At 41.0% G+C, this 27,011-nt stretch overlaps 1 protein-coding gene across 22 annotated transcripts in view; it reads left to right on the top strand.

Annotated features, from left to right (window-relative positions):
• UNC80 (unc-80 homolog, NALCN channel complex subunit) overlaps positions 1-27,011 on the top strand; it is a 261,092-nt gene that overhangs the window by 54,457 nt on the left and 179,624 nt on the right. For 16 of the 22 annotated variants that reach the window (XM_068245180.1, XM_068245176.1, XM_068245197.1 and 13 more), the window contains exons 18-22: positions 2,573-2,671; positions 6,375-6,625; positions 8,677-8,783; positions 12,567-12,626; positions 18,972-19,128. In XM_068245180.1, coding sequence (XP_068101281.1) covers positions 2,573-2,671; positions 6,375-6,625; positions 8,677-8,783; positions 12,567-12,626; positions 18,972-19,128 — 674 coding nt within the window. The remainder of the gene's footprint in view (positions 1-2,572; positions 2,672-6,374; positions 6,626-8,676; positions 8,784-12,566; positions 12,627-18,971; positions 19,129-27,011) is intronic. The other 6 variants (XM_068245196.1, XM_068245188.1, XM_068245183.1 and 3 more) reach the window with 4 other exon arrangements.

Genomic DNA, 27,011 nt, shown 5'->3' with positions numbered 1-27,011 from the left:
ATTTTGTCTTCTTAAAACAGAAGGTGTTTGCAATAATTCAGCTTTATGTGAGCAAGTGTGGTTACAGGCCTCCCAAGTACGCAAATCATCTCTTTATGAAATCACAGTGAGACTGCAGGCTGGACTGGAAGAGAGCCCAAAGTTCTTTCAGACCACTGAGTTCTATTTGCAACTACAATACCGTCCTTTGTATTCAGACTGGCTATCTTCTCTTTAGCAAATTTCATAGAGAAGCATGAGAACTCATGGAGACACATGTGATCAGTTTGGTCAGGTAAGTCTCTGATTTGCTAGTCGTGATCATGTGCTAAAGCAGGATTTGATCAAAGCAAATCAGAGCCTTACAAATCTATCAAAATTGCAATGATCCTGCAGGCTACACCAACTGAGGGTGTGTGGCGTGGAAGCATCAAGATCCCTCAGGGTGATCCACTACCCCTGTCAAGGACCAAGCAAGAAAGAAGATATGACCTGAGCTCAACCACAATTACAAATGAATTCCTTTTATTGCGCAGTGTGGATAATGCAGACAAGGAAATCTATCAGCTGATTAAACACATCCCATGCTTCTCCATGAGTTCTCCTGGACATGACCATCACTCATCCACATCCTGCACTTACTGGGTTAATGTAGATTTCTTGTTGTTCTGGCTGTTCCTAACAATGTTGCTGAACAGAGATAGAGCAATACTGTCACACTTTCCCATTTGCGCAAAAATGTCAGGTCTATGGTGAAAATCTCTAGATTAAAATCTTTTGTTTTATATACCTATGTCAAACACCTGTAGAGTTTGATATTTAGCTTTCTGGAAATTTTTGCCTTACGAATCATCCTTTTGCAGAACGATTGTTCAATGTAGAACACTGTTCCCACTCATCCATTGTCACTGTAATTGAGAAGAGACTTATTCATATTATGATTAGCAGGTTGACAGAACAGGTATCTCAATAGTGACAGAGAAACTACTGACACGTGTAAGGATCAGCTCTTGGCTTGAAACCAATGTGTGTTTAAAGGACCTCTGACACGAAAATATTTAAAATTTTAAATACATGTAAACATATACAAATAAGAAGTACGTTTCTTCCAGAGTAAAATGAGCCATAAATTACCTTTCTCCTATGTTGCTGTCACTTACAGTAGGTAATAGAAATCTGACATTACCGAGAGATTTTGGACTAGCCCATCTTCTCATGGGGGGGGGGGGGGAAGGGGTTCTCTGGGTTTTCTTTATTATTAACCACTTGAGGACCAGAGTGTTAAACCCCCTGGATCTTCCCTCCCCCCCCTTTTCTCCCCACCAACAGAGCTTTCTGTTGGTGGGGTCTGATTGCACCCCAGGTGTTTGTTTGTTTTTTAATAAATATTTATTTGTTTTTTCTTACCAAAGTAGTGCTTTTTTTTTTCCCCCGTGCAGTGGCCATACCCTCCCTCCCCCCGCCAGCCTATCACTGTGATCGGCTGTCATACGCTCGTCCCCGCCAGCACTTCCTTATCAGCGCTCGATTCCCTGCCATTGTCCACCAGCGGGGATCGAGCGGGCGGGGGTCAAGCGGCTTGATCGGGCCAGCTGAATATTCTCAGCTGGCCGGATCAGCTGGTCGATACACGGTACAGAAACGTACCATGTATCCCCAGCATAACAGTCTCCCGAGTGGCGATCGCCGCTCAGAGACTGAAGGTGGGGCGGAGCTCCGCTCCCTAGCAGGAGGCTGTGCACGATCTCCTGCATTAGCTGGCCCCAGGACTTTACGCTGAATGGCGTCAGGCAGTCCTGGGGCTGCCGCCGTGGCCGCGCCCAGTGGCATGACGCTGTCCGCAGGAGGTTAAGAGCACTTCGTGAATGGCAGTTGCTCATCCAACTGCCAAAAAAGTGTATGGTGAGCAGGGAGCCTGGCCAGCATCTTTGTATAAATCTTTTTCAGGGAATGTCTTTATAAAGAATAAAGTTCATGCTGAAAATTCCCAATGGAGAGATGGACTAGTCCAAAGCCTGTCGGTAATGTCAGATTTCTAATACTTACTGTAAGGGACAGCAACATAGGAGAAAAGTAATTTATGGCTCATTTTACTCTGGAAGAAATTAACTTCTGTATGTGTTTTAAACTTCAAGATTTTCGCGACAGTTCCTCTTTAAGAGGAAATAAAGCCATCTGTTTTGTTTTGAAGGTTGTAATCTTGGTAGGTCCATGCAGGTTATGATCCCTGCTGCCATTTGCAGTACATGCTGGATCTCTTCATGAACTAACATATTTCCACTTAATCTCTCAAACATGTACAGCACAGAATCCAGCTAGAATATCAGGTTGTTGAAGCAATGAGCACATAGCTTTTTTGTTCTATATAATGCAGTCTTGAATTCTTGCTTCATGCTGTTCCATTCCATTGCTTGCTGCTGCTAAACATACTTGCTATCAGCAGAGATTCCTGCTTATGCATAACCTTTCTTGTGGATAATGCTGAAAGCATGTCTTGCAGTTTCCGTTGCGCTCAAGATTATGTTAGTCAGTGCAAAGGGACTGGGCAATGGTTGACTCTTCTTTCCCCTGGTTGGTCCTATTGTACCTTTAGACCAGAAGAAATGAGCGCTCCTGAAAAGGGCCGGGTTTCCTATGCGCCCGAGGAGTGCCGAAGTTACATCTCTAGCCATCCCCCACAGACTCCAGAGCAGTAAGTAAGGCAATGATTTCAAAGGCCGTATTGTGTCTGCACTGTGTACATTGACATCAGCTAATAAAGAGCTTCTCATGTTATCTGGCTGTATCATTACTTCAGTCCCTGTGTTGCGAGTCTATAGTGATAGGTGATTAAATTCGTAAAATAGAACATAGATTCCAGCAAGTGTCTGTGGTTCTTCGGAACCAAACTACACAAGGAAATTGTTTTTATTAGCATGTTATTGTATCATTCCACAACAATTTCAAACATAACATAGACTTTCTCGGTAGTCCGTTGTAAAGTCATGCAACAGTTGTCATAAACACAACCTAAGGAGTATGCAGACAATTAATGTTTGTCAGCAGAAACAGTTCAGTCATCCTATCTCTTGTGACCAACACAACTCATCAAGTTGGATTTTGTTTGGTTTTTTTTGTCCAGTTTTTCCTCTCCTCCTCTCCTGATTCTTAAGCCTCTCTCCTCTCCATAGGACAGTACATGCAGCTCTGTCAAAGTTGTTAGGCAGATAATGGTCTAAATGTTCTGAATTATCCTTTTGTACACTAAAGTTTTATGTCTTTATTAGGGGCATAACTATCCTTGTCCGCCCCCCCCCCCCCCCAACAGTGTTTTGTCTGCAGGACTGCCCCCTTCCCCCCACGTTCATCATGGGGTGGTGGGCCAGGAGCTTGAGAGCCCAGTCTTGTTCATAATTATGCAGAGCAGGCAGAACAGCAGAAGTGTTATTATTAATTTCCTGCTCCCGGCGCTGGCGTCTCCTCCACTTCCTGGTTAGTTTACAAGAGCCGTGCACTACGTGCAGCTAGCCGATCACCATGCGGGGACTGCAGCTGCATGATGATCAGCTGGCTGCACACAGTGCTCAGCAGTTAGCAGACGTAGCAGGAAGTGGTTGGAGATGCCAGCGCAGGGACTGAAGCCACATGGTGATTGCCTGGCTTCCCGCAGTGCACGACACTTGCAAACTTACCAGGAAGTGGAGGAGACGCCAGTGCCAGAAACAGGTAATGTATAATAATGCTTAAGCTGCGCTGCCTGCTCTGCATAATAATTAACAGGGCTACCTCCCAAGCCCCCGTCAGCTCTGCCCCCCTTACCACTGCAGTGGGGGCTATAGTTGTGCCACAAGTCTCTATAGTTCTTTAGTCCCAAAAGTAGCAAGGGGTGAAAGATGCAGTACTATTTGACTTTTCAGATCAAAACATATTTATGTGTGTGCAAGTGAGACACACATAATACATACAAATAAACCAGATAAGCCACAAAACACTTATTTGTCTCCTGGCGGACTCAAATTGCCAGAGCTGCAGTCGCTAGGGCAAGCTCTATAGGCAGTAGCAGTGTTAGGGAGTCTTTCCCAAGGTCTCCTCACTCAATAGATGCAGGCTTACTGAAAAGAAGGAGCAGAGATTCAAACCCTGGTCTTCTGTTCCAAAGGCAGAGCCCTTAACCAGTACACTATCAAAACACAGAATGTTAAGACAATGTTGGACATTAGATGGTAGAATGATATGTAAAGCATTATGAAACCCATTTACCATCTTTTTCTGAAAATGACTTACCTATGGAGAAAAGATCAAGAACAGAGTAGAGTCCATAGTGAAGCAATGGATGTGTGATCCACCTCACTCCAACCCTTCAGAAACAGGGTCGCAGGGTAGTATTACAGCATGATAACAATCCCAAACACACCTTCTAGACGCCCACTGCCTTGCTAATGCTGGGGGTAAAGGTGCTGGACTGACAAAGCATGTCTCCAGGCCTAAACCCTATAGAGCATCTGTGGGGCATCCTCAAAAGAAAGGTGGAGGAGTGCAAGGTCTCTAAAATCCACCTGTTTCATCATGGAGGAGTGGAAGAGGATTCCAATGACAACCTGTTAAGCTCTAGTGAACTTCATGCCCAAGAAAGTTAAGGCAATGCTGGAAAATAATGGTGGGCACAGAAAATATTGACACTTTGGGTACAATTTTGTCATTGTTCACTTGTGTACTCACGTTTATTTCCTGCAGTTTAGACATTAAAGGGAACCTGAAGTGAGTAAAATTATTTAACATTAACAAATGACGTAGCTGCAAATGAATATTACATACTTACCTCACCATCAGTTCCCCTCAGAAGCTCACCATTTTCTTCTTACAGTGATCCCTTCCAGTTCTGACAATATTTTGTCAGAACTGAAATATACCAGTTGCTGTCAGTTACAACTGAATGTGTAAGGTAATGTCCATGTTTCCCTTATGGCTCAAGTGGGTGATATTACAGTTTAACTGTGTGCTGTCCAGGAAGCTTTTATGGGGTAATGGTCAATTTTAAAATGGAGGATGGAGAATTCCATTGATCACAGTGGACAAATGGGACACAGGAGAGGAGGAAGAGATTGAGGAGTAGAATACACAGAAGGTAAGTATGACCTGTGTATGGTTATTTTGGCTTTTTATTTTCAGTTCAGGTTCTCTTTAAGGGCTGTGTTTTAATTTATTTTGATGGGACAGCAATTTTACACTGTTGTACAAGCTGCAAGCTGACTACTTTACATTGTATCAAAGTGTCATATTTACAAAAATCTAAGAGGTGTACTCACTTTTGCGAGATACCATATATTTATGACACACACATACTGTACATACAGTGTATATTTTTTATGAAAGAATATCAGCAGCATACATGGTTCCATAGAGAAATCCACCGTCACCACCAATCATCTTCAGCAAATGTTCCAGACTGCATGTCCTCCTGAGCACACAAAGCTAAATTTACATGTAAATAAATATCACCAATGCAAAAAATGTTTACCATAAAAAAGACGCATGCTCTTCTGCTACTGCTTATTTGTAGGCAGAAGCTTACCAGATATGAAAGACCTAAATGATAATGTCTTACATTCCGGGGGACACCTCCTGAAAAACCCTTCACAAACCACTCAGTAATCTTGAAAAGTCTTCTTCCCTGACAAGAACTGGCACTTCTTGGAGGGTCCTCCTCAACTAATCTTAAGGTGGTTGGATGTAGCTAATGAATATACCCACCTTGCCATTGCTTGGCAGCTACAATCATATAACCACTAATTCATTAAAGTTTCAGCAACACTGTGGTCTTACATAAAACAAACTATTCACATTTTTAAATAAACATTTTTAAATAAACCCAAGCTAGTTTTCAGGATCTTCTATGATGTATTTTTTGTGAATGTCTTGTTCCTTGTTAAAATGGAATTATTGGTGGCTCAAGGATGAAAATCTTCTAGTACAAAAATGCAATTATATATGTATAGTTTACCTTTTGGTAAAAGGTTTTTGCTTTTACATTTTAGTTAATTATAATTTCTAGACCTTTATTTATTATACTTTGTATATTTACATATTTCGCCCCAGCTTTCATTAAATCAAAATTAGAGTGGTGGACAGAATGGTACAAACAAGCACACTTGTTATTAGTGCTTAAACTTTACATGTAGAAAGTCCTTTTGTGTTGTTTCTTGATTTCTGCTAAATCAAAACTATTAACTGTTGTAACATTTAGTTACAAAGGGATGATATTGAAAATGAATAACATGTATGTAATGTATTTTATATTATGTGGTATTGCTGCATAAAACGTAATTACAGGAAAACTAATGATAAGCCTGCGGTATATGAATCTATAATTTATGACAATGAACTTACTTTACACATTTTCTCTTTTTACTTAACAGCAATGCCGAAAACTTAAATATCCACCCCGACCTCTCTCGCAGTGATGAACAAATGCAGGGGGCAGGGTTGGGCCGTAAGGATTTCTGGCGTAAAATGTTTAAATCACAGAGTGCAGCCAGTGATACCAGCAGCCAATCAGAACCAGACACCTCAGAGTGCACTACAGCTCACTCTGGCAACACCAGTGAGAGACGCTCAAGATCCAGGTCTCGTAGAATCTCCCTCCGCAAAAAGCTGAAATTGCCATTAGGTCAGTAATCTTTAGTAATGTTTTACAATTACAGACATACAAATATGTGGGTTTATTCAGTAAGGCAAATTGAAGTGTTCAGTATTAAAAAAACAATAGCTTTTATCAGAATTACCTATTTATCAGCATATAAGACACTCCAGACTATAAGATGCACCTAGGTTTGGAGGGCAAAAACCCAGGGAAAAAAATATACCAAAGCTGGTGCGTCCATGGTCTAGGAGGATCTTGTAGGTGTTCTCCCCCAAAAATTGTGTTCTCCTGTGTCCCCCATGTGTCCTTCTGTGTCTCCTTTACCCCACTTGTCCCCTCCTGTTCCCATGTGTCCCCTTCTGTCCCCCTGTGTCTTTTGCTTCCATGTGTCCCTTTCTATGCCCTTGTTTTTTCCTTTGTTCCGCCTGTGTGTCCCCTTCTGTCACCCTGTGTCCCTCTTTGCTCCCCCTGTGTGTCCCCTTTCATCCCCCTGTGTCCCCTTCTATTCCCGTGTTCTCCTCCATTCCCCCTTGTGTCCCCTTCTGCTCCCCTGCATCCTCCTCTCCCCCCCCCCCCATGTCTTCTCTGCTCCCTGTGCATAAATGTAAGTTAGTTTTGGGGGAAGAAAAAGTGCATCTTATATGCCAAAAGATACAGTAATTGAGACTGAAGCAAGGAAAAAAATGGTTGATACTCGCCTATAGAAAGAGAAAGCTCTGGATCCTATGAGGCCTTCCTGGTCCTCATTCTGTCTCCTTGTTACAGCGCTGTCATCCCCACTGCATGTATTCAACCAACTGGTCAATTACGCCTGTGGGTATCCTGGAAGACTTCAGAAGCACTCGTTTCCCTGAGTGCTTCCTAAGTGTGGCAGATCCATACTGCGTATGCGCAGGGACACATAAGCGCATGTGCAATTCGGAACCGCATGTCTTTGGAAGCACTTAGGGACACAAGTGCTTCCGAAGTCTTTTAAAGTGGGTAGGTTTGGCGTGGTGCACCTAACCATGTTAGTTGGGTGCATTACCTTGGAAGCAAAAGAACATCCTGTGCAAATTAGCAAGTCCAAAGATTGGTTAGCACACCAGGCTTCTCAGGAGCAAACGTGGTATTTATTCTTCAAAGCTTGTGTCAAACACCATATGTTGACAATAGTTTTGGGACCCCCTACTTCAGAACAATGCAGACGTACTATGTCTGTACTGTCTGAAGAAGGGGATCCTGCGTGGCCCCAAAACAATTGTCAACATATGGTGTTTGACACATGCTTTGAAGAATATATATCACATTTGCTCCTAAGAAGCCTCTTGTGCTAACCAATCCTTGGACTTGCTTGCTTCTGAAGTCTTCTGAGGGCTCCAGGAAGCAGCAAATTTGAACCAGGGACAGCCCTGGAATGTGGACACTAAGAGAGGACAGGGAGGGCTCTATGAGTTCCTGAGCTTTACCTCTCCATAGGTAAGTAGCTGACTTTTTTCAAATTTGCTACACGTTTGCTTTAATATAAACTGAACTCTGAGGGCCTTTTCACACTGGCATGGTGTGGTGCTGCAAATTTCCGCACTGCTACTGTAGCCTAGTTAAACTCTATATGGAAGTTCATACTTTCCGCGTTGTGCTACACTGTGCTGGAAGTCCCTAATCTAACGTTAGGGCCGAACTACGTTACCGTGCTTGATCCGCGGCGATCTGTGCCAGCCTGGAAGTCATGTTAGTCAATTATGATGCAGGGTTTTTAAAAAAGTTGATGTCATGGTGCGCATGCATGGAAGCATATTTTTACAATACGCTTCCATGCACTTACACTTACCCCGAAGCAGGGAGTGACCGCTGGCACGCGTCACTTCCTGCTTAACTTGTGGCCAGACAGGGAACACCACATTTTTGGCAGTGGAGTGACCAGCCTCAGTGCTGTGGATCATCACTGTGCATCAATTGCACATGTTGCATGACATTATTGAATATCCTTACATGCTACGCTAAATAACAGGCAGACTTCTATAACATGCCAATATAACAATGTATGCATTCCATGCCAAATGATTATTAATATTGTCTTCACCTCTGTGTATATTCAGGCAATTGGTTGAAGCGTTCCTCACTCTCTGGGCTGACTGACAATGTTGAAGATCTCCTGGACATAAGCTCTGTAGATCGGCTTTCGTTTATCAGGCAGAGTTCCAAGGTGCACATATTATATTTCCTTAATCTATCATGATTATACTTCATAAAAGTTATTTGGTTTAGGAAAATCACAGGATTGTAGATTTAAAATTGTCAAATTAATTTTTCATTATGATTTAAATACATGAGATAATGGTAATTTTTATTTTTTTATTTTTGACAATTTCATACAGTCTTTGCATGTAGGTTCAGATATGGAGTAGTTCTGATGTCAGTACAGCAAGCTATGGTTACTCCCCACATCAGTGCTGAGGACCACAATACTTGAAGGATTTACCATGTCCAGAATTTGTTGACCATGATCAGTGAAGTTTCCTGCAGAAAGTAAATAGTTACTGTATCTGCCCCCACCATAAAGATTTGTCCGAGACTGCTGAAGCCTGCCCTATAGTAATGTAATTTAAAGTGGGTGTCAGAATGTTTGTTGACCCATTGCAGCTTTGGATTTGTGGAATCCTGAAGGTAACAATCACCTCACTGAGAATGGATACTTGAGATAGATTAACTCGTATAGTTATATACAGTAAAGTTGTCGATAGCCATGATAGAACATCAAAATGTATGAAAGATCTGATTGCCTTCTAGGCACTCTGTCTGTAGTCCTAACCTTGTAAATATGATTGTTTGACTCATATGCGTATTCAAATTTTCAGTCGTGAGAGATAGAAAACACATCCTCTTATAGGTATCAAGACATATGTTTGGAAATGGCCTGATAACCTTCCCCACATTGATGGACAGCAACAATTGTTTTTTTATATCATTCCTGATGTTTCCTCCTTGGCATTGGGTTAACACTCATCTTAACCACTTGATGACCCAGCCTTTACCCCCCCTTAAGGACCAGCGCTATTTTTTGTGATCTGTGCTGGGTGGGCTCTGCAGCCCCAGCACAGATCAGCTGGCACGCAGAGCGATCAGATCGCCCCCCTTTTTTCCCCCTATGGGGATGATGTGCAGGGGGGGTCTGATCGCTCCTCCTGGCTGGCATTTTGCGGGGGGGGGAAAGGGCACCTCAAAGCCCCCCTCTGCGGCGAAATTCCCCCCTACCTCTCCTACCTGCTCCCCCCCCGGTGTTCGGGGCTGCACAGGACGCTATCCGTCCTGTGCAGCCAGTGACAGGCTGTCCCCTGCCACATGGCGGCGATCCCCGGCCTCTGATTGGCCGGGGATCGCCGATCTGCCTTACGGCGCTGCTGCGCAGCAGCGCCGTACAATGTAAACAAAGTAGACAAATGTCTCCTACGTTTACATTTAGTCTGCGAGCCGCAATCAGCGGCTCGCAGGCTATTCACGGAGACCCGCTCCGTGATCTAACAGGAAACGGCCGCTCGCGCGAGCGGCCTTTCCTGATTAATTAGGGAGGCACCTGGCGACGCAGAGCTGCGCCGCTGGTCCTCCAGCTACCACTTTGCCGCCGCACGGTATGAGTGTGCGGTCGGCAAGTGGTTAAGCCTCATACACATGCCCCAACAATCTGCCCAACTATATTCTAAACTTGGTCTGTTAAAAGATAGGAGATCGCTGGGCATGTGGCAAACAACCAACTGATAACAGGTTGTTTGTCGATTAAACAGCCCAACTATCATGCAGGTTGGAACGCGTGTACAAGTCTTTTGAACAACTTTGTTGTTTTTGAATGCAGGCATGTTGTGCAGTTTGTCGTTTATCTTGCACGCATAGTATTTAAGTGAGTTGGTTTTTAGTTGGTTGGTTGGTGTGTGTGTACGTACTTGTTGTGTAAACAACATGTTGTGCAGTTGGTCATGTTGTGCGGTTGGTTGTGTATTTTGTTGGACGTGTGTATGAGCCCTAAATGCTCCAGACCAGTTAATTGCCAAAACATCTGCTTTTATTGAGGTTTTCACATTTTACGATAATAATTTAATCAAGTTCATTTGATTAGCAGTGCCTGGAATTGCTGAGTGCTGGTTCACACGGGCATCTCGGGACAGCAGCGGTTATGGCGGCGTGTTTAGCCCAAGCCAAATGCTTTTCTGCTACTGATCAAAAAAGCATTTGACATCCCCTGCATTGTTTGCTGTCAGTTTTGTTGTTGTGCCCTAAGGGGGCACAGAACTGCTCAAACAGTTGGCATCTTTGGTGCTACAATTAGCATCTAAGACAATTTGATAGGCTCTGCCATGGTGTTTACACAAATGACGGGAAAAGCCATTACTGTCATTTAAACAACCACTTGCATTCATTTGGTTGGAAAGGTGGTTGATCCCATGAAACAACATTTGTATCGCCCACCAGAAATGCCACTGTAAGCGCCATGTAGAAGCCCATATGAACCAGCCCTAAGAGTGTACCTAATTTTTCACACACTGCTTCTGCATTTTGACTTAGACCTTGATAAAAACATACTGATATGATGTAATATGTCATGTGTTGTTGCTCACCTGAGGTTGTATTTACTTACATTTTAGACCTGCTAAGGACCAGGTGAGTTTTATTATTTCATGGTAAGCAAAATGTAAGATCTGAATTTCCTCATGACTATCTATCTATGGGGAAGGAACTGTGAAGAAATGCTTTAGGAAGAAGGCAGTGCCCTTTATCACCATGTGGAACAATAGCAATCCTGGTTTTTCATGATGCCTATACAATAGCTTCACCTGAGGACTGACATTTAGTGATCATCAGAGGCTTCCTCGGATGTGAGATCACTGGATAAGCTGGCTGAAAATGGTCAGACTGGGCATGTTTCTTCTCGTGTCTTTCAGTACTGGAATTCTAAAGTGGTCAGAAGAACCTGAGTGAGCCTACGGTTAAGGGACCACTGTCGTGAAAATCTTACAATTTAAAACACATGTAAACATATATAGATAAGAAGTATGTTTCTACCAGAGTAAAATGATCAATAAATTATGTTGCTGTCACTTACGGTAAGTAGTAGAAATCTGACAGAACCGACAGGTTTTGGACTAGCCCATCTCCTCATTGGGGATTCTTAGGGTTTTCTTTATTTTCTAAAGCACTTAGTGAAAAGCAATTGCTCCATCAAACTGCCAAAAAAGTGTGCAGCGAACAGGGAGGCTGGCCAGCATCTTTTTATAAATCTTTTTTCAAGGAGTGTCTTTACAAAGAATAAAGGCCATGCTGAGATTCGCTTATGGAGAGATGGACTAGCCCAAAACCTGTCAGTAATGTCAAATTTCTACTACCTGCTGTAAGTGACAGCAACATAGGAGAAAAGTAATTTATGGCTCATTTTACTCTGTAAGAAACATGCTTTTTAGTTGTATATGTTTACATGTATTTTAAATGTTAAGATTTTTGCGACAGTGGCCCTTTAATGTGAAAGCATTGTCCTGTAGCTGCAGTTTGTTTTACTGGTTTATTGATTTGACATGTAGATCTGAATGGTCATTATTGACACATTTTTTTGAAGAACAATGTTATTTTAAATTTTGCCGCCTTTAACCACCTATTAATTTTGGAAATCAATGTAGCCTTTTTAAATGTTGTTGGTTGGCCAAAAGATTTACTATATTTAGATCTACGAATCATTTGATGAAAAAAAAAGAAAACATGACACTTTTTTTTCACTCTTTCCTGGTTACCATAGAAATTATTGTAACTGGATTTGTCATTATCCTTGACTGCATTTTTATTAATTTATTTTGAGATGGAAACATCAAAAACATTAACATTTTTACTTCTATAGGGAAACTTTAATTGACAAAGTGGGGTTATTTGGGCATGGCCCATCTTATTTTATCATCAACTAACCACTAGAATGCCTGCTGAACCTGTCTGCTCCTTCTCATTTGCATAGAATGTTACTGGCACTAGGAAGAGCTTGCCAGCAAAGGAGATGGAGGAGATAGACAAAAAGGTAAATGACTGACTTTAAAAGAAAATATTTCAGGAACAAATATCTAGCATGGCATGTAAGCTTACGTAATGTATACACAGCTGTCTGTGATATGCAAGAATTACAATATAATCTGGGTTCAACCCTTTTAATTTAGGGGTAGCCCTATTTAGGCTTTTGCTACTCAAACAGTTCTTTAAGTGCTCTACTGCTCTACATAAGTCTAGCTACCTTGCTTCATGGGTTAAAAAACAGCTGTCTGCCTGGTCAGATGTGCAGGACAACCGTGTACTCCCTATGCCCAGTTGAGTAAGCCAGACTGATTTGTATGCATGAAAGGGCCGGGATCAGTCACTGCGGGTAAAGATGTCCATATAGGGTAGTCAATTGCGTACCCTAGTCAAAGGACCACTATCATGACTTTAATGGCATTTTGGTAAAGTCCTAATGGAAATCCTAATCAAAATAAGCAACATCTCAGTATATTTTCTTAATTAGGAAAACTGATTTATTTAAAATTCCACAACTTCAGATGTACACATCACTGTATTAAATATGCATCATAGGTATTCAAGAATATCCATAAAAAGGAATAAGGGTGGACAGCAGCTGCAGGTGAAAAAAAATTATTGGATTCTGTAAACAGATATTTCCGTGCTGCTTTAAGTGACGTGTGTGTATGTCTAATAAATGATAATATCCAAAGCTATATAATGTAATTCAATAGTTTATTGCCAGTGAACAAAATCCCATGGTGTGTGTGTGTGTGTGTGTGTGTGTGTGTGTGTGTGTGTGTGTGTGTGTGTGTGTGTGTGTGTGTGTGTGTGTGTGTGTGTGTGTGTGTGTGTGTGTGTGTGTGTCCCAGCTGACAAATTATTTTTTTACTTCTCTGAGCAGTGAAAGCTCAGCAGCCAAAGTAGAGTTCTGAGCATCTGCATTCCTCTCGCTTGTCCATATTCCTCTCTGTTGTAATCTATGTTAAGACTTGTTGTTCAGCTATAAAAATGCAGTAAAACAATTAGCTGATTAAAAAAAACACAAGTGTAACTCATTACACGCTTTTTGGGTCTGAATTAAAAACAGCAGAACAGCTTCTTTCCTGTTCTGTACATGAAGCAGTTAATATGTGTCTGTTTACCTATGTAAACATGGTGTGTTCCCTCCCCATCTCACAAGTAGTTAGTTGTGTTGATAAGACACTGGAATTCTGCTAAGGCTGCTCTCTCTGACTGAAAAAAAATATAGCCATGCACATTAATATGTTTCTTTTTATTATGACATTACAAAATGAACCTTACATTTGTGATAGTGGTCCTTTAAAAGCAATCCATGCACTGACTGTCATCTTGTGCCTAATGGTGCCATAAAGGCAGTTTAACGGGCTCCTTAAGCCTAAGGGAAAAAAATCAGTTTTACTCACCTGGGGCTTCTTCCAGCCCCCTGCAGCTGTCCCGTGCTCTCACAGTCACGATTGGTTCCTCCTGTCCCCCGCCGCCTGCTGCTTTCACTTTTGGCTGACAGGCTTGCTGCTCCTGCACAGGCCTGGATATGTGTCTCCTTCTACGCGTTCCCATCCGCAATAGTGCTCTGCGCAGGTGCAGGATGCTAGTGCGGACGGGAACGCGTACAAGGAGACGCGTGGGCAGGCCTGTCAGCGAACTGAAAGTAGCTGGCGGCTGGGGACAGGAAGAGTCGATCGTGACTGCGAGGGCACGGGACAGCTGCAAGGGGTAGAAACCCCAGGTGAGTAAAACTGATTTTTTTTTTCCCCTTAGGCTTAAGTGTCTCTTTAAGCCTTGCAGTAGTGTTTATTTAAAGAGCTGCATTGTAGAAAAGTCCTTATGCCAAATAAATTTATATTCTGCCTCACAGCAATTGCAGAATAAATTGCAGAATAAGTGGGAACCTTTTATACGTGTGTGTCTTTTAGATCAATTTACAGTATTAAATCTAGTCTGACACCCAATAGTAATATAAAAGGGGAACTGAAGTAAGCGGTATACGGAGGCTGCCATATTTATTTCCTTTTAATCAATACCAGTTGCCTGGCAGCCCTGCTGGTGTTTTTCTCTGCAGTAGTATCTGAATAACACCAGAAACAAGCATGCAGCTAGTCTTGTCAGATCTGACTTTAAAGTCTGAAACACCTGATCTGCTGCATGCTTGTTTAGGGGCTATGGCTAATAGTATTAGAGGCAGAGGATCAGCAGGGCTGCCAGGCAACTGGTATTGCTTAAAAGGAAATAAACATGGCAGCCTCCATATACCTCTCTCTTCAGTTCCCCTTTAAGCTTTATGTATTATTGACTCTAACATTTGTGGTGCTGTACTTGCTGGTTTTTACTGTGTGTAATGTTTGTGTTTGTGTTTTTCCTAGAAGCTTTTTGCTGCATGTTAATATGATGCTTATTAATAACAATAATATAAATGTCAAAGTCAATTATGAATTGTGTTGTATTTGCTTACTGCTTGCAAAGAACTGTGCTCAAAATGTGTTAATGCAGATGTATAGATTTATTAAAAGAAGACTCGAAATAATATTAGTATAGTTTTTTTTTAATTTTTAGTTTTCATGTTCTACTGTCAAGTTTTCCTGCACGTTCGGAATACAGGATGAGGTTGACAGAAAGCTAGTTTTGACAATACAACCGGCGGAAAACAGAAAACTAATTACAGTTTAATGTTATGACACCTATCTACAGTATATGGGGACTTTTGTGGGTAAGCTTGAACCAGGGAGGTGGGTAGTTATAATACAAACACTTAAACAAATGGAACCCTTCCTCAAACTAGTTTGCATGTAAATCTCGCTAAAGGTCATTGGCAACCAACGCCGCTTTATTCTAAGCTTCATCTAAGGTTTCCAAGCACATGTGTATATATGTGTGTAAACAAAGCTCTATAAGAAACCTTGAGGCAGAGTAACAAATTACAGCATGTCACCTTTTACAGCCCATTAAAGGGAAATAAAAAAGGGGCAATATGCTAGAGCAATGACACTTTGAGGCTGAAAGAAAAGGCAGTTTGCTGTTCCCAGTTACCCTATTAATTCTTTATTCATCAAAACACTTGTAACCCAAACTGCCCAGGTGTCTAGTGGTAGTTGTTTGTTCCATTTCTCCAATTATCCTAATTCTGTTAAAATAGGTTTTACAAGTTGGAGGGTTCATGTATTTCCCTCCTGCAAGGATGTAATCTTTAGCTGCGTTTAAAAGGTGCATAGTTGATTGTTAAAAGACAACAGCATCCCTTAAAGAGAACCCGAGGTGGCATTTCATTACGTTAGTGGGGCACAGAGGCTGGTTGTGCACACCAACACCAGCCTCTGTTGCCCCATCGTGTGCCTCAAAGACCCCCCTGCTCGCCGCTATACCCCCGCAGTGCTGGTGACACGCAGCGCGTCGCCAGCACAATGTTTACCCTAGCGCTGTCTGTCAGCGCCGCTCCCCCGCCTCCTCCGTATCGCCGCTACCCGCCCGCGTCCCTTCCCTCCCGCTGCGTCGCCAGCACTGCGGGGGCTATAGCGGCGAGCAGGGGGGTCTTTGAGGCACACGATGGGGCAACAGAGGCTGGTGTTAGTGTGCACAACCAGCCTCTGTGCCCCACTAACGTAATGAAATGCCACCTCGGGTTCTCTTTAAAAGAAAACGTTAGATAGTCACCTAAGAGGAGGGAAGGCTCTGGATCCCACAAAGTATGCCCCCCTTCACAGTATTTGTCCTCAGAAGGCCACGGAAGTACTCAGGTCTCCGAGTACTTCCGAAGATGACCTGTCCCATACTGCGCATGCAATGAATTCAATTTTTTTAATCAATTCATTTTTTGAGATTTTCACTCATTTCCGTGCACAACTTCACAAAAGAGATATTTTTTGAAACTTTGGGTAGTTGCACAGTTAAACACATGGTGGACCCTTGCGCCCATTAAAAGGAAAATATAATTTACAATTTTAATACTCATTTTCAAAGACAGTAATTTTGTGTAATAGATTTTTAAGTTCAAAAGGTCACCAAACTGCACCAAGGGGCTTGGTAAAAAAAAAAAAGTAAACTGGTAAACAAAAATAAACAAATCAGCTCTGATCTTGACACCATGAATGTTTTGGTGTTCATGCAACATGTTCAACAATGGTTCAAAGGTCAAAATAAATCTGAGAGGGGAAGGGGAAAACCCTGCTTAGTGTCATAATTTGTTTGAAAAGGTTATTATTAAAAATAACTTGCACTGGAATTCATATTAATTGATGAGACCTACGTGATTCTTTGGACCCGAAAGCCAGTAGTTCATAGTTCCATGCCAGCATATAAATGGCCTTCTCATTTTGCATGGAAAGCCTTCCAACAGGCCCAATAATAAACACTGTGTTATATTGATAGCCTTTGTGTTGTCCCTGGCCTCTCTTACAGTAATGAAGTCTACCTGATCCTTACCTATCAGCTTAGGGATGAGGAGAGAAATGCGATTGTCCAGCATTTTAAAAGTAACTTATTGTTATTGAGTAACAATATGGGCCTACAATAAGTGCACATGGAGTCATCTTTGCCCACCTTTGGTATAAGGACTATATGTGCCTCAAGTAATGCTGGGTAGGGATGAGTGATATTTGTTAAGGAGTTAAATGATTTTAGGAATGTCCAAAAGATTTTATATTATTGCAATGCCAGTCCATCTAGGCGTGTACTTTTATTTGCTTTTGTGCCAGAAATAGCTACCTTTAATGACTCTTATATAAAAAAAAAATTCCAGCTCATAGACCTCTTTGGTGAGCCCATGTTTTCAGTAGAAATCAGCAATTAGACTTCATTTGATTTCTCTTTGACTTCCCTTTTAAAACTGTATATATTATTGTAGTGTTGCCTAAAATACCATCAAAGGTGTACTTTAAACCACAATTGGAAATCCTGATCACGGTTGTTTTAACCCCTTTGGCTCTATTTTTAAGTGCTCGTGCCAAACATCTATGTGGCTTACTGTCTAATTTACTTATTTAATTTAAGTTTTCTCCCAGGAGATAATTTTAAAATAACTTTTCAGCAATCTGCAACTGAAAAAAGTATTACAAAGTAGGTGAAAAAGCACTGTCAAAAATATTTTCTTGATTGCTGGCAATTTACAAGGCATTCTATTCATAAGATGTGAAAATATTACCTAAGAGAAAACTTAGGAGAAAGCTGAATTGGATTGGGCCCTTTCTCTTTTAATAAACTGTTTAGGCTGTTTAGGTCTAGCCTTGCATGTTGTAGTTTGTCATAATCTTCAATATCCATCATTTTGTATGCACAGCTTCAAGCTCAGTGGTACTTTTAATCAAGTTATGAAAGGATTTCTCTTTTAATGTGGGACTCAGGCTTAATGAGATCCTCTCTAATGCCTGCATTGTGCGCCTTCCATATTGTCAGAGATAAAACATTCTCTGTCTTATTTTAATTTACATATTGTTTATTTCTGAGATTGGCATCAGAAAGCAGGGAAGGGTTTAGCTTTTAGTCACATATATTTTGCTGTGGAACAGGTCTGGTAAGAGAGAGAATCCAGTTACTGGTCCAAAATTTAGATTTTTTGTTCCAAAGCTTCAGTAATATCGCTGAAGTCAAATAATAATTAAAAACAATCAAATAATCTAAAAAGTGAACTGCCCTGGGTTTGGGAAGTAGACATTCACTAATATAATTGGTGTTTCATCAATTTCTCCCTCCAATGATGATATATCTACCTTCTAGTCTATTCTATCTATTGTCTTTCTTTAGCTTGAAACTCTCCAAACATCAGCATCCTTCCTGCCCTTGCTCTATTTGTTCTTCCAAGTTCAATAAGCAAGTCCACCAACTGTTCTTTTCAGCAACTCCTTAAAGATAGAAAGTGAGGCTGAATGTAGCTGATTCAACATTAGTAATTCTGGTATACCATGTCTAAAAAAATGTGTTGTGTATGACATGTGTTAATGTTGCTTTTGTATATATCATGGGTTGCTTTGGTCTCTATAGTACAGGAATAATGGAAAGGATAGTTATGTAACGCCATAATCAATTGCAACAGTGTAGGCCATAAGTTAATGGCCTATGTACATTGCCCAAAAGCTTAATCTGAAGTATATTTGAAGGAAGCCTAGTGGCATGAGAGTTATGTTTTAAAGGCCATATTGAAATGTTCTCATCATGGTTTCCATTTGTTTAGGAATACCTGAAAATTACTTTCATTGAGTCAACCTACAGTTTTAAACATATGTTTAGTAAGTGTTCACTGTTAAGTAGTAGAAACAGGGATATAGATAGGAGTCAGGTTGCTGTTCATGGTCATAGGATGTTTACTTTATTTTCCTAACCAGCACTAATCACATGAATATGCTCTTGCTCCTTCTTGGCCTAGGTGAAATTTACTAGTGCTGTCAAGCTGTCTGAACCTGGACCCGGGTCTGGAATGGATGGTGGACGAGACGATGAAGAGAATTTTTTCAAGCGTCTTGGTAAATGGCGCTCAAGCAGAAGGAATGCATCCAGGCTTCATCACACAGAAGAAAAAGATGGTTAGATATCAGGGTTCTATTTTTTCTGCTCCTTTTGTAATTATTTTACCTTCTTCCACTGAAATTTTGAACAGTTTTGCTGCTGAGGTGACTTGCAATGGATTCATTGTCAGTTCACTGCAACCCCCTTCCTTAGCAAAATATGACCATTACGATTCCTTCTCTCAATCTTCACATTTTCTCCACAAAACCCTTATCCAATCTGCTCATCTTTCATGTTTTCTACCCATTTTTCTTATTTTCCATTAATTTACCACATGAATGAAAAAATGAATCAATTTTTTTATGATCATTTTTTATGCAGGCCATTGCCCAGACTAATTAACAGAAGCAATAAATATTATTATTATTATTAAGGTTTTATATAATGCTATCTTCTGTTCAGCTAAGATGACAGAAACATGTGTACAAACAATTTACCTGATATAAGTATGAATAATATGACAAGTACAGAGACAAGATGATACTGAAAACCATGTTCCTCAGTTTGAGGATACAATAGGAGGGAAACACCATTCCATGTGGCTAAAGAAATTGTTTTATAGCAAACAAGGAGAAATGGCAGAGGCAGGCACTACGGCAACGTGCAATAAACAACAGATCCAAACTTCACAATCAGATCCCTTGGGTATAAACAATGGACTGATTATAGCGTGCTTCAGACAAAAAAAAAGTAGATCAGCATCAAATATTTCATAGGTAGAAGATAAAGTCTGGCACTGCTTCTACTTTCCATAAAAAGAGCTTTATTGTGCTCGGCTCATGATAGTACAAAAACTTGTCATAAACAGTTCTCGTACACATACCCATTTGGAGATTAAGTCAGGTTGTGGGGCATAGTGGTGGCTACCGCCCGCCTAACTACCGTTTCGCTAGGTTTAGTGTCTTCAGAGGCATGTGTGGCAATCGCGGCGTCCCGTTTCCTTTTTTTTATACAGGTGAAAGGATCACTTCCGGTTTCCTGTGCCGCCTTACCACGCGTACGTAAATATGCATACACCCATGAACGTACGCGTACCAAACTGACGCGCACGCATAGGTGATGCGTATTTCTGTAAGTATGCTTCTGCCATATATCTTCTGCATACTTATCAGTGACCACCAGTGACCAGATGTAAGAGTGAAAAACTTCACATGTCAAACGAAGTGAAACGAAGATTGTGGTCTATATTATATGGTGCCCCTGCCATCGTTTCTATATAGGAATGACGACACGAGAAATGAAAACTAGAGTGATGGAACATTTTAGATCTATTGAATCTGGGAAGGGATGCCCTAGGTTGATCGAGCACATGAGGGTAGCACATAATTGGGATCCAGATTGTTTACTGTTTGCGTGTTTGGACTTTATGCCAGTACCACATGGGGGGGAGACAGAGAACGCTTGCTTCTGCGTAAAGAGTCCTCCTGGATCATTAAGTTTGATGCTATGGGCCCCCTGGGACTGAACACGAATGTCGAGATGGCTTGTTTCTTGGATTCATAGTCCCTAGTATTAGATAGTTATCCAGACCCTGTAAGCGAATAGTTAGGTAGCTGTGTGACTTGAGTATTGAGTAGTATTTACAGTTTTTTTTTTGTTTTTAATATGCTAGCAATTAGCTATATGCTGTAGCATTATGGAGAAGGTTGTACGGTTGTGTGACACTAAGAGGCATCATGTATATTACAGAGTAATTTTCAAGTAATTTTTGTAATAAGTAAATGTAGTACAAACTTTGTTGGTTTTGTTTTTGTTTTTTCCACCCACTGCCTTAGATCCAATTCTATTTGGTAGCAGTGATAAACATTCTCCAGGTTGCTTCAAACCTTGTAGCAATGTTTTTTAAATTCTGCAGCACTTACCCATTTTTACTGCCATCTTGTGGTCACTGATAAGTATGCAGAAGCTGTATGGCCGAAGCATACTTTATTATTATTATTATTTTTTTTTATATAGCACCGACATATTACGCAGCGCTGTACAGTGTATATATATATATCTTGTCACTAACTGTCCCTCAAAGGAACTCACAATCTAATCCCTACCATTGCCATATGTCTATAATATGTAGTGTAAGTACTGTAGTCTAGGGCCAATTTTAGGGGGAGCCAATTAACTTATCTGTATGTTTTTGGAATGTGGGAGGAAACCGGAGTGCCCGGAGGAAACCCACACAGACACGGAGAGAACATACAAACTCTTTGCAGATAGTGCCCTGGCTGGGATTCGAAACAGGAACCCAGCACTGCAAGGCGAGAGAGCTAACCACTACGCCACCGTGCTGCCCATACTTACAGAAATACGCATCACCTATGCGTGTGCGTCAGTTTAGTACGCGTACGTTCATGGGTGTATGCGTATTTACGAACGTGTGGTACAGCGGCACAGGAAACCGGAAGTGATCCTTTCATCTGTATGCCACACAGCCTTTGAAGATGCTATACCTAGTGAAACGGTCGTTAGGCGGGCAGTAGCCACCACTATGCCCCACAACCTGACTTAATCTCCGAATGGGTATGTGTATCTTTTATGAGAACTGTTTATGATAAGTTTTTGTACTATCATGAGCCGAGCACAATAAAGCTCTTTTTATGGAAAGTGGAAGCAGTGCCAGACTTTATCTTCTACCTAAGAAATCGTTGTATAGCTTCTCTGGGTGCAGGTTGGCCAATAAAGCTATTATTAGGATCAATACCAGTAATTGTCATCTCCTAATGGAGTGTTGAAGCACCTCTGCTGTTTCCACAGCGGCATCTGATGTTCTAGCTTTGCAATGTAGCAAGAATGAGACGGCACACAAAGGGTAGAGCAATCATGCTTTATTGAGTATGTCCAAAAAGTGCATAACTATTTTTGGAGCCCTTCATCAATTGCTGATGAAGCACGATTGCTCTAACCTTTGTGTTGCTGAAGTGTGTTGCAGGGGGTGGTGTCCCTGCAGAGCCTAGTGCATCAGTGATACTGTGACATTGTCCAGTCCTATCTGGCCAGAGGTGGGTACCTACCTGACCTTGGATGTTCTAGCTTCCAACTAATTAACTAACATAAGACTATTGAAGCCAGGAACATAGCAAGAAACATCAGAAAAAAAGAGGTGGGCCTGGTCCTGAGGGAGACAATGTGGTAAGGATAAGGCGTAACCCTCATTTATTTATTTATTCAAGTATTTATATAGTGCCAGCATATTACACAGCACTGTACAGAGTATATAGTCTTGTCACTAACTGTCCCTCAGAGGGGCTCACAATCTAATCCCTACCCTTCTAGAAATGAGCTATATGGAAAGGTTTTTTAATATTTATTTAGCTCCAACATCTTCCACAGCGCTGTACAGATTATATTGTCTTGTCACTTAACTATCCCTCAGAGGGGCTCACAATCTAAGCCCTACCATAGTCATATGCCTATGTAAGTATGTATCATGGAGTGTATGTATTATAGTCTAGGGCCAATTTGGGGGAAGCCAATTAACTTATCTCTATATTTCTGTGATGTGGGAGGAAAGCAGGGTGCCCAGAGGAAACCCACACCGACTTGGGAAGAACATACAAACTCTGTACAGACAGTGCCCTTGCTGGTATTGGAACCAGGGAGCCAGCGCTGCAAGGCAAGAGTGCTAACCACTACGCCACTGTGCAATGTTGAAATACTTAGAAACTTTTTGTTTTTAGGCCTGGATGGAAATTTAAAAGTTACATTAGGTAAGGTTAAGACTATTAGTACTACATCATAATATGAGTAAAATGTCAGATTATATGCTTGTCTGACAAGGTGAAAAATTTGGTTGGTTTGAGTTCAGAACAAATTGTGAGAAAAGGTTTTGGAGGAAGGGACCAGTCTAGGAAAAGGTCTCTAGAGTGTCTGGCAGAAAATGTCCTTTTGCAGAACAAACAATGGGCATGATCCATTTCAATTTCTCTCCAAAGTTTTCTCCTAGATTATATTTTTACATCATAAATAAAATGCATTTTAAGCCACCAGTAAGCAAGAAAATAATGAGAATTTTGACTGTACTATTCCGCCTACTTTTTGATACTTTTTCTGTTGTAGCGTGCAAAAGATATTTTAAACAGAAGATGAAAAATGATCTCCTAGGAGAACATTTAGGAAAAAAAAGTGAATTGGTTCAGGCTCATTGTGTTTCATCAACTATGTTGAAACAAAATAAATATTATTCAGACCACCTTGATTTATTCATTTTCAGTAAAAGTGCGGGCTTTGTTTTTATTAGTGGTAATGACCCTGCTTACAAAATGATTGACATCATTATACTTATGCATTTTCTATAGATAAAATTGGACTTCAAAGCATGTTTTAGTCAACATCCCTCACTGAACCCCCATCCATTTCATAGCATGCCTCCTTCCATTTTTCCAGCATGACTTATTTTTCTAAATTTGGATGGCCAACAATTTCAAAAAGGACATTGCAAAATTCCATAATTTTTGCTCCAAATCCACATCTTTGTTGTAAAATTAAAAATATACATATATTTTTTGTTAATATTCCAAAACACTGAATGAGTTGAAAATCCCACCCAGATACCTTGTTTCAATTATCTCTTTTCTTCTGTGTTTGCATGACCAGCATTTGCATAACCATCTTCAAATAAGACACTGTCCTCCTTGCATCAGCACTGTTAAAGTGTGACTGTAGTCGTGAAATAGGATATGAGAGTATTGTACAGAGGCAGCATGGATGTCCAACAGACAGAAATACAGTATTAAATACTGCTAACTAAGAACTACAATACATGTTCAATCAACACCTATTTGAAGTTATCACTGTAACAGAAATATTTGGTGGGGCATTAATATTATATTTGATTATATTTGCTTGGTATTTATATAGCACTATGAACTTCTATAGTGCCATACACTGTTAAATAAAAATATGGTGGGTAATGTAGTTAGTACAAACAAACGAGTCAGTGTGTCTATAAAGGTTCCTATTATTTCAGATCACAGTACATATAGTGGAATGTGCAGATTTAAAGCCTTTGTGCCCTCTCTTATGTTCCATGTACAAGTGAGCAGTACAGCCTGGCCAAAGCCAGTGCCTCTGCAGGATTATCAATGAACAATAGCAGCACAATAATAATTTAGCTTCCTGCAACCTGCACTCTTTTATAGCCCCCTCCCTCTTTCTAATAATGCTCAACATTTTTAAAATGCATTAAGTTATTCTTGAATCTGCCTGCCATTCAGTTTTTAATGTCAAGTTTATCAATTGTACACCTATCTCTAAACAAATGTTTCTGTAGGTATAATTTCCCTCTAAATACCAAATGAATAGATCTTAATAGCAATAAATTAATGAGTAGTAAAGATAATGTATGAAGCTATATCACTAACGTTATCACTATTATTGTATCTGTGAGATAATATCAATTTCAGCCCTAAAGCTATGCACCCTGTTTAAGTATTTGCTGCCATGCTCTCAGTGTGGAGTGATGTACACCTAAGGAGACATGCTTTCTGTGACACCATATCAAGGTGGGCAGAGTTGAATGGCTTTATCTGACATGGGGGGCTCAGCAGATGATGATTGTGATGGAGCTGACCTCAGGACACTGCCTTTGGCTGCATTCCATCTCTGTCTCTCTGCTCTCGTGGTACTGTGCTTTGTGAAGTGTTGTAATCGGCTGCCCATCTGTTCCTTTAGCTCTGTTGTGTCTTATATATTCTATTTAAGAGTTAGCCAAGAGAAATTCCTAATTTAAAATTGCATTAAAACACTGCATTATATTGCTAATGAGGAAATACTGGTCAATCACCATGTTAGCGCAGACCCAAACTTTTGCACAGCACACAATTGAAAGCCTTTATCCCATACAGTGGGATGCGAAAGTTTGGGCAACCTTGTTAATCTTCAAGATTTTCCTGTATTGCGATAAACTGTATTGCGTTGGTTGTTGCGATAAAAAATGTCAGTTAAATATATCAAATAGGAGACACACACAGTGATATTTGAGAAGTGAAATTAAGTTTATTGGGTTTACAGAAAGTGTGCAATAATTGTTTAAACAAAATTAGGCAGGTGCATAATTTTGAGCACCACAAAAAAGAAATGAAATCAATATTTAGTAGATCCTCCTTTTGCAGAAATTACAGTCTCTAAATGCTTCCTGTAAGTTCCAATGAGAGTCTGCATTCTGGTTGAAGGTATTTTGGATCATTTCTCTTTACAAAACATCTCTAGTTCATTCAGGTTTGATGGCTTCTGAGCATGGACAACTCTCTTTAACTCACACCACAGATTTTCAATTATATTCAGGTCTGGGGACTGAGATGGCCATTCCAGATTGTTGTACTTGTTCCTCTGCATGAATGCCTTAGTGGATTTTGAGCAGTGTTTGGGGTCGTTGTCTTGTTGAAAGATCCAGTCGCGGCGCAGCTTCAGCTTTGTCACCGATTCCTGGACATTGGTCTCCAGAATCTGCTGATACTGAGTGGAATCCATGCGTCCTTCAACTTTGACAAGATTCCCAGTCCCTGCACTGGCCACACAGCCCCACAGCATTATGGAACCACCACCATATTTGACTGTAGGTAGCAGGGCCGGGCCGAGGCATAGGCTGGAGAGGCTCCAGCCTCAGGTCGCAGTGTAGGAGGGGGCGCACAATTCATTCAGCTGTCATTCCTAATTGGGTATGAAGCAGAAAGAAATAAGAAAAGGGGATACATAGCAGTGACTGCAAGCCATATAACTAGATATTAAGGTGTTGGGGAGGTTGTGGGCCCTGTGGCCCTCTTAGTCTAATAGCAATCAGTGTGTGACGACTGGGAAGGGAGGGATGGAGGGGCGCACTTTGGTGTTCCAGCCTTGGGTGCTGGAGGACCTTGTCCCTGCTCTGGTAGGTAGCAGGTGTTTTTCTTGGAATGCTGTGTTGTTTTTCCTCCATGCATAACGCCCCTTGTTATGCCCAAATAACTCAATTTTAGTTTCATCAGTCCACAGCACCTTATTCCAAAATTAAGCTGGCTTGTCCAAATGTGCTTTAGCATACCTCAAGCTGTGCTGTGGGCGGAGGAAAGGCTTCCTCTGCATCACTCTTGCATACAGCATCTCCTTGTGTAAAGTGCGCCAAATGGTTGCATGATGCACAGTGACTCCATCAGCAAAATTATGTTGTAGGTCTTTGGTACTGGTCTGTGGGTTGACTCTGACTATTCTCACCATTCGTCGCTTCTGTTTATCTGAGATTTTTCTTGGTCTGCCACTTCGAGCCTTAACTTCCTCAATATGTTCCTAACTATGGAAACAGACAGCTGAAATCTCTGAGACAGCTTTCTGTATCCATCCCCTAAACCATGATGGTGAACAATCTTTGTCCTCAGGTCATTTGAAAGTTGTTTTGAGACCCCCATGTTGCTACTCTTCAGAGAGAATTAAAAGAGGAGGGAAACTTACAATTGACCCCCTTAAATACTCTTTCTCATAATTGGATTCACCTGTGTAGGTCAGGGGTCACTTAGATTACCAAGCCAATTTGAGTTTCAATAATTAGCTCTAAAGGTTTTGGAATCAATAAAATAACAACAGTGCTCAAATTTATGCACCTGCCTAATTTTATTTAAACAATTATTGCACACGTTCTGTAAATCCAATAAACTTAATTTTACTTCTCAAATATCACTGTGTGTGTCTCCTATATGATATATTTAACTGACATTTTTTATCGTGACGACCAATGATTTATATAGGAAAATCATGACGATTAACAAGGTTGCCCACATTTTCGCATCCCACTGTATATAGTTGCCAAAGAAATCCACTTCTTTGTGTTCTGTGTTTGTTTAGCCAGATCAAATTTTCTTAGCAGCAGCAGCTGTGACTAGACTGCAGGAGAGCTCTGCAGAGGCAGCTGTAATATAGCAAACACTGAGGCTTATCCGTT

This window comes from Hyperolius riggenbachi, chromosome 7 (genome assembly GCF_040937935.1).
Source record: "Hyperolius riggenbachi isolate aHypRig1 chromosome 7, aHypRig1.pri, whole genome shotgun sequence".
Taxonomy (NCBI): domain Eukaryota; kingdom Metazoa; phylum Chordata; class Amphibia; order Anura; family Hyperoliidae; genus Hyperolius; species Hyperolius riggenbachi.
Note: the sequence above shows the minus strand (reverse complement) of the source record. Positions and strands in the feature narration are given on the sequence as shown.